Here is a 10,428-nt window from a genome sequence, read left to right as displayed (position 1 = left end):
AGCTCCAGAGTTGTGAGCAGGTGATTGGGGACCCCGCCCACAGTGACAAGCACACTCGAGGTCCTTGTCATTTTTGTGATGTTCACAGGGCCAAGAAGGAGGTGTGGTGCAGACACAATGCTCCATAAAGATGTATGACTAAGTCCACAACAATGCCAACAGTGCCACTTGCCCATCATTCTAAGTAGCTGAGGACACTGGTCTATGTGAGACTCTGGGTTCAGATCAGTGTTTTCAGGCTGTCCCTGAGGTCGTTTTTACAAGGGAAAGATGAGATCTAGACTTGGACCCTTCTTCTAAACCAAGCTTAGCAAGGGTGGTGCATGACAGTAATCACAAAGACCTAATGAAGTGCTTCAAGCCTTTAAAAATACTGCTACCAAAGATACTTGTTCACCAAAAATTGTACAACTTAGCAAGTGGGGGTAGGTATACAAAGGACTGCGATGTTAAACAGTGTCCTGGATATATTGGATCTGAGTGAGTTTCTTCCATGATTTCAATTGTTAGAGACTTCATGAACCCCAGCCTTGCAAGGGCTGCACCTCTGAATAGATTCTCAATAAAATCTAAATAAATCCTGCATAAATCACAAAGGGAGATCAGTGCTGTGTTCCACCAGAATATTGTCAGCTGGGGGTACCCTCGGAGAGTGGTTACACACACTGAGAAAGGCAATGAGATTGGGGGTTGGGAAGGAAAGCACCCTGCCTCTTCTCAATTACCACAAACACCCAACTCAGCACCAGTCTCCAAAAATCGGCACAGATCAGCCTGCTTATCTCCATCCTTTGACAAGGAACTTCAGCTTCCAGTTCTTCCTTAGAGCCAATGCCCTAATACCTGCCAGACTCTCGGGCCAGGAGGTCGGGTCTCTCCCAATTGCATCTCCCTTTCCTTCCACACCATACCCGCTTGCCGCCGCCTCCTGGAGACTGCTCAGACTGCCCGTTCACTCTGCCCGCCCAGAGCACCTTTTCCCTTCTGTACACTACGCTCCCTATCTAAAGCGCTTGCTTTTATTGGGTTTTTCTGGACATGGCAGCTGTTAGGATGGTGTTTCTACAGCATAGATCGGTCGTGACTGCTCCGCGAACCCTTCTATACGTTTGTCATCCTTGGCTTTGCTTGCTGGAGGCTTCCAGGGCCCTCGCAGAACTTCAAGCCGCGTCCTGGCCACAGCACCGTCCGGTGCTCTCACGTGGCCCGGAGTTCCTGCGGGGCTGGTTGTCAGCAGGGGTCACCCGCAGTACGCCGTGTGCCCGGGGTGGCTGCCCGCCACACTGTCCTCTCACTTCTCTTCCTGCCAGCTCCTCACCCCGCCCGTTGCGGGCTGGACTGTCTCTTGACACGGTTGGACGGTGGCAGCGCGACCCTTCCAGCCAACCAGACGCGGTCCGGACCTCCGAAAACCAGCGCTCCCAGCTCCACGCCCAGCATGCCCCGCGATGCGGCTTCGCGGCCCAGTTGCCTAGCGACCGGGAGAATCCGGAAGGCGGCGGGGATGGGCGGGACTTCCGGGGCGCGGTTGCATCAGATTCTGGGAAACGTCTGTGGTGTGGGTCTGGGATTCCCAGAGATGGCAGGTTCCTCCGGGGAGCAAGGTGAGTGTCGCGGTGGGATGTCTGGGACCCGGGCCAGGCAGAGGAACTCTAGGAGGCGCCGCGGGGACCCCGGGATCTGCCGTCTGGCACGCCCCAGGAACTAGGGCGGTGGATCCCCGGGCGGACTCTGGACAAGCCACGGTCTGAGGGGCAGAGGAAGACCGGGGAGGGCAGTAGGTCCACGGATGCGCACTGGCCGGGCCAGGCTCCTCGGGGAAGACTGCAGTTCTCTAAGCAGAATATACGCCGGATATACAGCGCCATCACTTGTCAAGCCAGGTCTCTGAGGAACCACAGTCCCGTGGGCGGGTCAGGCCAGGATTCAAAAGGGCAGTAGGTCCCGAAGGCAGATAAGGTCTAGGCCAGGGCTCTGAAGCAGTAGGTCGTTGTTCAGGGCTAGAATCTGCGAGGCAGCTGGTCCTGATGGCTGGCAGTACTGGCCTGCGCTCTGACTGGTGGCCTGGGCTCTGGTCGGTGGCCTACAGAATTCCTCCAGGCTTGACTGCCAGCTTGACCCAAGCCTTGCATGACCACCCCCTCCCCAGCCTCATTTTCCTCATTGGGTGAGGGCCAAAGTCTCATTGCATACATGATCATGCAGTGGACTTGTGTCAAAAAAATCTGTCTCCAGCTGGTGCCTGGGCCCAGTATCTCCCTTTCCTGCCCCAGCTGGACTTTGGGGACAAGGCAAAGAAAGGCTCAGGGTTATTTTGGTTTTTCTGTCCATCTGGGCAGAAGCTCGCTTGAGGTTGGTACTTAAGAAAATAGGGCGGAAGAATCCTGGGTTACATGTACACACACATAAAAGGGCTTGGGGTTTTACCAAAGCTTTCATCCCTAGTTTGGCCATCAGTCACAATCAGGAAGTACCTTGTCAGAGCATTATTGCCTACTTTATTGCCACCCAGGAGTTTCCTGAGGTGGCAGCTCTGTGAGCTCCCTATGTCACCCAGGGGCAGACCAGGATCTTGGCATTCAGCCCTCTGAAGAACAGTGGGTCTTTCCTCATTGTCCCTCCTGCAAGATTTTAGGTGCTCAAAAGAATAGAGACTGTGGTCCATATTCCTAAAAGAGTTGACTTTATGAAGGAAATGTGTTTAGTGTAGGTTTTATTCACTGTGCTGGCCAAGTTTGGATGTGAGTTCTTTGTCCTGTCTTAGTTGCTCATTGATGAGACACAGTACTGGCACACACACTTAAAAGGAAGAGAGGCTTATGTTGGCTCAGTCTGTAGAGGTTCCAGTTCAGAGTCAGGTAGGTAGCAAGACAGAGGAGAAAGAGCCCATGACATGGCTACAGGAAGCAGAGAGGGGTCAAGGGACGGAGACAGACCCTTGCAGGCCATGCCCCCAGTGACCTACATTCTCCATCAGGCTTCCCCTTCCAAATGACGTGTTTTGTTTTGCTTTGTTGTATGAAACAGGGTCTCACTATGTACTTTAGGCTGGCCGCAAACTCATGATGATCCTCCTGTTTTGGCCTTCCAAGTGCTATTACTGTAAGCATGTGCCGCAATGGAGAGCCCAAATTACATTTAGCTATAAATGCATCAGTAGAGTCATCAGTGGATAAGTATCATGGTCCCTTAATCCAGTCACCTCCCCCAGCCCCACCTGTATGCGAATGAGGATTTTTTTTTTGGAGGGGGGTGGGCATCCAGATACAAATTGCAATACAGCTCCATATCCTGTACCAGTATAGGTTATTCTGTGGCGTCCTGTACTGTCTCCTATTTCTGAGGCCTCAGTGGGTTCTAAGTAGGTGACAGATCACCTTGGGTAACCCAGTGACATGGTACACCCTGAGGGCAGGGCTGCTCTTCCTGTGCCTAGTGGCAGAGGTCCCCACTTTCCAGGCTTGCTGCATTCCACTGGACTGGTGGCCTGGATTCCAACCTGCACCAGCCCAAGAGCAGGCGCTGTACCCGACTCCATGAAACACCCATGTGGCCAGCAGCCTGACCCCGAGCCACCTGGCAGGGCTGGGTTCTCACCTCTGCCCCATCCTTACAGCAATACAGGGTAACGTTTCTTACCTCAGAAGGTGCCATAGGCATTAAATGAGCCAATACAGAACTTAGAGCAGTGTTTGGCATGTACTTAGCGAACATATGTGTTGAAAACTAGAATTTGTTTCTGTGGTGTTAAATTTAAAGTGTGTTTATTTGTGAACACAATGGCACATGGAGGGATTTTGTCTGTTCCTTTATTTTTTAGTAGCTTTAGAATTTTTGACTTTTGAAAGACTTGGCTCATCTGTAGAGATTTCAGTATGGATTGAATGAAGCTCCGATGTTTTGGGGTTTTTTTTGGCAGAACCGGGGATTGAACTCAGGCCCCCGCGCTTGCCAGGGAGGTGCTTATTCCACTGAGCAATCTCTCCAGCCCCTAGCTCCCAATGTTTGGGCAGCAGATAGTTGTACCAGTCTGAAGCTGTGGGGCTGCAACTTGGACCAGGTACTGTTTCCTTCTTCTCCTGTCCTACTGCCTGGTCCCTCGAGTGACCCTCCAACAGACAAGTCCAGGCCATCCTCTGAGGAAACAGGAAATCAATATCACACAACCTTTGTATCACTACTGGAGACCTCAATATTGTGGGCTTCTAGTTTCTGAATTCGCCTGCCACCCAGGTTGGATTCTTTAAGGGTGACCATGTCCCCAGGTTCTTTTTAGATTCTTTTTCTGGCCCATCTTCCCTAAGTTGACTCATGTGCTTCTCTGCAGTCTTGTGGATTACAGTCTCCCCTCTGTAGTCTTGGCGCAGGCTGGTACTCAGCAGGGCCAGACAGAAAAGGGCCTTCTGGGTGGACAGAGCTCATCCTGGGGTCTTTTGCTACAGACTTAGGACATCAGTTTAATGACTGCTTTTAGGTCAGGCTTCGTCTAATTTGTGCACAGGCTGACTCAGTGAGCCCTTAAATCCTAATACAGCCAGAATTTCTCAGCATGACTCTGTACTGTGCACTACTCTAAGTGCCTCACCTCCGTTTTCCCTTGTTACCTTGGAGTGGCGCTTACAGTAGATATTCCTGTGTCTTCCTGTGCATGTGAGGTCCAGAGAGGCCAAGCAGTAATTCCAGCGTCCTACAGAAGGCTTCTACCTGGGGAGATTGATGGCAGCAGAGACTTTAACCACCATACTGTACCATCTTTCTGGAGTCTGTTCTCATAAGGACCAGGGCTCCAGACCTTGAGTGTGCTAGGGCAGCTAAGTGAACGGAGATTACGCGCTTTGCTATGTTCGCTGAAGCAGAGGGAAATCAACCTATTTATAGGATAAAAACATTTGCTCATCTGTAACCGAAGATATTTGTGACTTCAGCGGAGTGAAATGATCTATTTGTAGGATACACATGTTGGCTCATCTGTGACCCGATAGGGAAGTTCTTAGAGGCAGTGTCCTCAGGGTGGAGGGGACTCCTCCAGGGTCTGTGTGGCTCTTTGGGTGTTAGTGGTATCTGATTACACCCACTTGTCTCAGTGTGGGAGGAAATTGGGTACACCCAGTAACCAGCAACTTCCTCAGGAAGGAGGAGAGTAGTAACACCTTTCTCTAGGGAAGAGACCATGCCTGGGTGCTACCCTGTGACCAGGGCCCAGGAGAGAGGTGGGAGCGCTCAGTATTAAGGGACTCTGGGCTCCAGGAGAGTGTGGTGTCACCTCAGAGGAGGTGGGGGCAAGGGCCAGCTAGCCGTCTTCGTCAGGATTCATGTCAGGGAGCGTTTTCCATTATTCCCCTGCTGGAGAGTCCTTGTCTGGGTGAGAAGCTCCCCAGAAAGTGCATAGGAGTTGCCTGGAAGCTGCCATCTCTTGCATTTGTGTGGTATAGTAAATGCTTTGTAATGACTGGTCCCCCCTGTGAAATAGTCTCGCCTCTAGGGTCCTGTCCTTTGATGTGTTTGTAGGCCAAACTGCAGGTTCATTTGGTGGGGCATTCTTCCCCCGGGGAAGCAGAGCAAGAGTTTGGGCTTGGCATGTGCAACTCTGGTAAGGGCCCTAGAGAAACTAGGCCTTCTCCCACAGGTGCTTACCTCAGAACGAGCCGCAGCCTGGCTCAAACCCAGGATCCTGTGAAGCTGAGTTGTTCTTGTTTCTTCCAGACACCCCAAATGCAGTTCCCACAGACTCACACGAGCACCTCCCTCCCCCTGGCCGCGCTGTCCACCCCCCCTCCCCCTGGCCGCGCTGTCCACCCCAGGGCTCCTCTCCCCAGCTGGGCTGGGCTCCGTCCCGGCGGTGGATCGGAGGCCCCTGGAGAACACTTAGGAGCCAGCGTGTGATCTCCAGGCAAGCTCCTCCGGGGAGCTGTCTGCGAGGTCCACGGCGATGATAATCACCATCTTCATCCAGGAGCTATTATAATAATGATGATAGTAAGCTGCGTGCCAGGCGGTTTTGAAGTATTTTTATAAGTGTAATTTCACTTAGCGTTCCACCGCTTTACGAGGCAAGGGTTATGAGCGTGGTTTCCATCCGAGGAGGCAGGTGCTTAGCCTCGGGAGGGCTGGGACCATCCCTGCAGGGCCTGTTCCAGAGCGTCCTGTAGCCTGACCTTCCCAGAGCTACTTGCTTAGCACCCTAAAGCCACAGTATCATTTTTATGTTGTGGATATTTTTGCTCATTAAAAAAGAAAATCACATATAGTACTTGGTGTAGAAAATATAAGCAAACAATGGAGATAGGGAGGGAGATAAGATCACTGACAACCCTGATGATTGGATTTTGCTGCTGTTAACATTTAGGTGAGTCCTTTATACTCCTCATAAGAACGTGCTCAGTGTGAAAAGCCCTGTCATGTGCCTGCTCTGGGGTAGGCAGGACCCTGAAGCTGAGCCTGTGGGTGGCTCCCCAGGGTAAGCTGTCATCTTGCTCTTCTCCCTAACCTCCTCAGGGCTTGATGTTGGTCTGAGTAGTCTCACTAGTAGCTGAAGCATCGGTCAGGGAGGGGGACAATTTTAGGACACTGGCCACACCTTTGAGGGGACCTGGCTCTTGTGAATCTATCTATTCAGACAGACTCAGACAGGTTCCCCCTGTATGTCTAGTGAACACAGTCTCCCTCCTAAGTAGTATGTTGCTGGTACCACTTGAAAGGCTGCTGGACCCCCAGCAGAGAATATTAGGGTGAAACAGAAGCTCCCTGGAAGGGAGTTACTCCGCACAGGACATTTCACATTCATTTAGGTCAGATGTAAATGGACTGAGTTTAATGGTGCCCAGGAAGAGGACACTCTTGGCTGGAAAGGAGGACACTATTAGCGTCCACCCCTATTGGCCAGGAGGTGAGGTCACAAGAGTAACATTGGCAGCTGTCCTTGCAGAACTGTCTGGCCTCCTGCACCCATGGACAGAGTCCCAGCGGTACTGACTGGTCCTTGGAAAAAGGAGGGTTGCTCTCCAAACCTGTGCTTGTTCTTGAAAGCTGCTTCTTGGGGAGGTAGGGATGGGTGGATCCTCTAGGCACTGGTTCTGGGGGTTCTGCAGTGGTCCTGCTCAGGAACAGCAGGTTTTCTAGAATGTCCCAGGCTTGTTTCTGTGTACTGAACACACAACCATGGCAAAGCACACCAGATGGCAGGGGTGGGCAGGCAATAAAGGAAAGTAAGTGTGGAGAGAAAGATCCAGAGGATCAGGGTCTGGGGTAGTGGGGATTGCAGCACTGCTGGCCTGAGCACAGCTCTGAAGGAAGTACGATGCCCATCAGTGTCTGGGGGATACTGAAAAAGAAGCAGCAGGTAAGGTCTGTGTGTCTCACCTAAATGGGGTGAGACCAGGGCCGGGGCCATGGTAAAGAGCAACCCTGGTCCCCTTCCCCCGGTGTGAATGGACAGGGAAGTTGGGTCTGCACCCCGCCACATATGTGCAGCTGTTTGCAGGGGCCTTGGAGATACTTCGGATGGGGGAGGGTACAGTTCACAGTGCTTACTCCTAGGCTGGCCCCACTGCGGTCAGTTGTGGCTGGAAAATCCCTTGTGGCAGTCCAGAGCGTTCTCGTGCGGGCTGGGGCTGCCCTGGGATATGGCCTCGGCCTCTGGAAGTTATGCTAGGCCTGGCCGTCTCCAAGCAGGTGTGCGCTGTGGCTGAAAGTGTGGCAAGTTCTGCCATTCACACCTGCTGTGGTGTCATTACCACCCTGTTATAGCTCAGTGTCTTTCTGGGGAGTATGTTATCTGGAAAGGGGTTCAGGGCTTTTTGTTCTATTGGTTTCTGAGTTTTTTAAATTGAGGTGAAGTTCATGTAATATCAAATTACCTTTTTTTGGGGTTATTTATTTGGTACAGTGTCTGACTATGCAACTCAGACTCATAGTGGCCCTCCTGTCTCAGGCTCCTCAGCACTGAGATTACAGACATGTACCAACACATGTAGTTCCAGTGGCCGGCTCTGCACAGGGCTGGTACTGTGTGTGGTACTAGGGATTGAATCCAGGTCCTTGTGCTTGTCAGGCAGGTTCTTAGATGGCTGAGTTCTCTCTCCAGCTCAAGTTTACAGTCTGGTAGCATGAAGTGCAGTTACAATGGTGTGCAAGCAACTTCTGTTTGGTGTTGAGGTGTTTTGCATCGCACCAGGAGAAAACCCACACCCTTCAAGCATCACTCCCACCCCCTGGCGACCATCCGGCCCCTGGACCATCCACTTGCTGTGCATGTTGACATCCAGAAAGGGTTTAGCGTTGCCTGTGTCTCTTGGTACATGCCTGGTGGCTTTGAGTAGCCTTCTGTCTGCCTAGTTGTGTGTCCTCTGCTATCCCATGTCCTCTGTCTTTCACGCCTTCTGCCTGCCTGATGCCCATCTCCCCTGTCTCCCAATATCATATGCCTACTGCCTGCCTACCTGACAGCCTGTGCCCTCTGTCTTTTCAGCTGCTGACTACAGGTCCATTCTGAGCATTAGTGACGAGGCAGCCAGGGTGCAGGCCCTGGACCAGCACCTCAGCACGCGTAGCTATGTCCAGGGGTACTCACTGTCCCAGGCAGACGTGGACGTGTTCAGGCAGCTCTCGACCCCTCCCGCTGACGCGAGGCTCTTCCACGTGGCCCGGTGGTTCAGGCACATAGAAGCGCTCCTGGGTGGCCCCTGTGACAAAGGCGAGCCCTGCAGGCCCCAAGCAAGTGAGTAACAGTGGTTTCCCGCTATAAGAACCTCTGCTCCGAGGTCCCTGAATATGTGATACCACAGGGCAACAGATGCCAAGTGAGTGCCCGCCCCAGTGTCTCAGGCAAGCTGCTCAGTGTGGCAGGTACCACACTTGCTGGACCAAAGGTAGGGTAGAACTGTGCCCTGTACATTTGGTTCTTTAAGAACAAAATACTCTTGTTGGCACTGTAGAGCTGCCTATGGCGGGGTCACCTGGGGACATTGTGACCAGCCAGCTTAGAGGCTGGCTCAGGGAGAGCCTTGCCTAGCTCTGACCTGACTTGGTTCTTTTCTTTATTCTTTCTGTAAGCTTGTAGAATTTTTCTCCAAATATAGAGTCATCAAGTTCTAAAGCCATAGTAATTGGCACTGTTAGTTTTATTCCTTTATTTTTTCACTGAGAGATATTTGAAATTTAAAAAGATCTAAATACAAGGGCCATGAAAGGATATTCCGCGTTCATGGATAGGTTGGAAGATGCGAGTATACTCATGGCAGCACTACTCTAAAGAGCCTAAAAATTGGACATGACCCAGATGTCCTTTACCTGTTGAATTCACTGATATAATACCAACATCCATGAGAATACATGACTGCTACATGCAGAAAAATGAATGAATTCAGTCGGTACAATATGGGGAAAAAGAAGCTAAACAGAGAAGAATGCCATTATACATGACTCATTGTTTTATTCACAAAACACTTTTTTTTTCTTTTTCTCTTTTTCTTTTCCCTTTTTTTTTTCTTTTCCTTTTTTTCTTTTTCTCCCCCCCTCCCGCCAAAACAAAACACTTAACAGACAAACAGGCCACTAAGATCAGGAGCAGTACAGTGATTAACCCTGCTGGAGGTGGGGTGCAATGTGAGAGGGGCTAGAGGAAGATTTCTGGGTGCTAATCACGTTCTGTTTCCTGATCTGGGTGGGGTTTCACAACTGTCGCTTTATAAGAACTAAGCCGTGCATTTATGGTCTGCTTGCGTACTTCTCTGAAGGTATGTTGTAACTTAGCAAAACTGAGTGAAAGAAATAACTTAGGAACTAGAAAACTGACATACAGTCTTCTAAAGCTCAGTGGCCTAGCTGGCCTCTGCTTCCTCTGCGGCTTCTGAGCACCTTGCATTTATTTACTCATTTCATTGTCTCTGGTTAGTACTGTATGAGAGCTGGGCACACCAGCCCACACCTGTAAGCCTTGCGCTCAGGAGGCGGCGGCAAGAGGATTGAAGTGAATTTAAGGCCAGCCCAAGTGTTATTCCTTGCCTTCCAGGTGAGGCAACTGAGGCTCAGAGAGTTTAGCTGACTCAGCCAAGGTCACAAAGCAGTGCCACTTATCAACTGGTCTCAGGCCTCACATTCTCCATCAACAGAGTCAGTTTGTGGGCTACTGCCTCTTCCTCCTCTTCTTTCCTAGTTCCTGGAAAGGCATTTGTCATGCTATATAATCCATTCCCCAGTTCATGTGGCATCTTTACAGTATTTGATGATACAAAAGACAATCGTGACTTCTATTGTGTTGCAGCATTTTTGTTCAGTAATGGACAACAGTGTTAAGAGCTTGCAACACCGTGCCAGGAAAACAGCTGAACAAAGAGCCTTCTGTGTTTGTCAGGAAACTCAGCTCTGCGAAGGGCGGTGCAGTCTGCATTTCCACGGCCAAGAAATATGCGTGATGATTCTCTGCATCTT

The 10,428-nt window shown here is 51.0% G+C and overlaps 1 protein-coding gene across 3 annotated transcripts in view; it reads left to right on the top strand.

The window, feature by feature from the left end:
- Window positions 1-1,527: 1,527 nt before the first annotated feature.
- Window positions 1,528-10,428, top strand: part of Cars (cysteinyl-tRNA synthetase) — a 59,877-nt gene continuing 50,976 nt past the window's right edge. For 2 of the 3 annotated variants that reach the window (XR_002820249.1, XM_004627094.2), the window contains exons 1-2: window positions 1,528-1,604; window positions 8,468-8,716. Coding sequence is in view for 2 of the 3 variants with exons in the window: in XM_004627094.2 (XP_004627151.1) it covers window positions 1,580-1,604; window positions 8,468-8,716 (274 nt within the window). In the remaining variant the exon portion in view is untranslated. The remainder of the gene's footprint in view (window positions 1,605-8,467; window positions 8,717-10,428) is intronic. The other variant, XM_023710732.1, reaches the window with a different exon arrangement.

Source organism: Octodon degus, unplaced genomic scaffold (genome assembly GCF_000260255.1).
Source record: "Octodon degus isolate 3935 unplaced genomic scaffold, OctDeg1.0 scaffold00018, whole genome shotgun sequence".
Taxonomy (NCBI): Eukaryota; Metazoa; Chordata; class Mammalia; order Rodentia; family Octodontidae; genus Octodon; species Octodon degus.
This window is presented reverse-complemented; position numbering and strand designations above follow the sequence as displayed.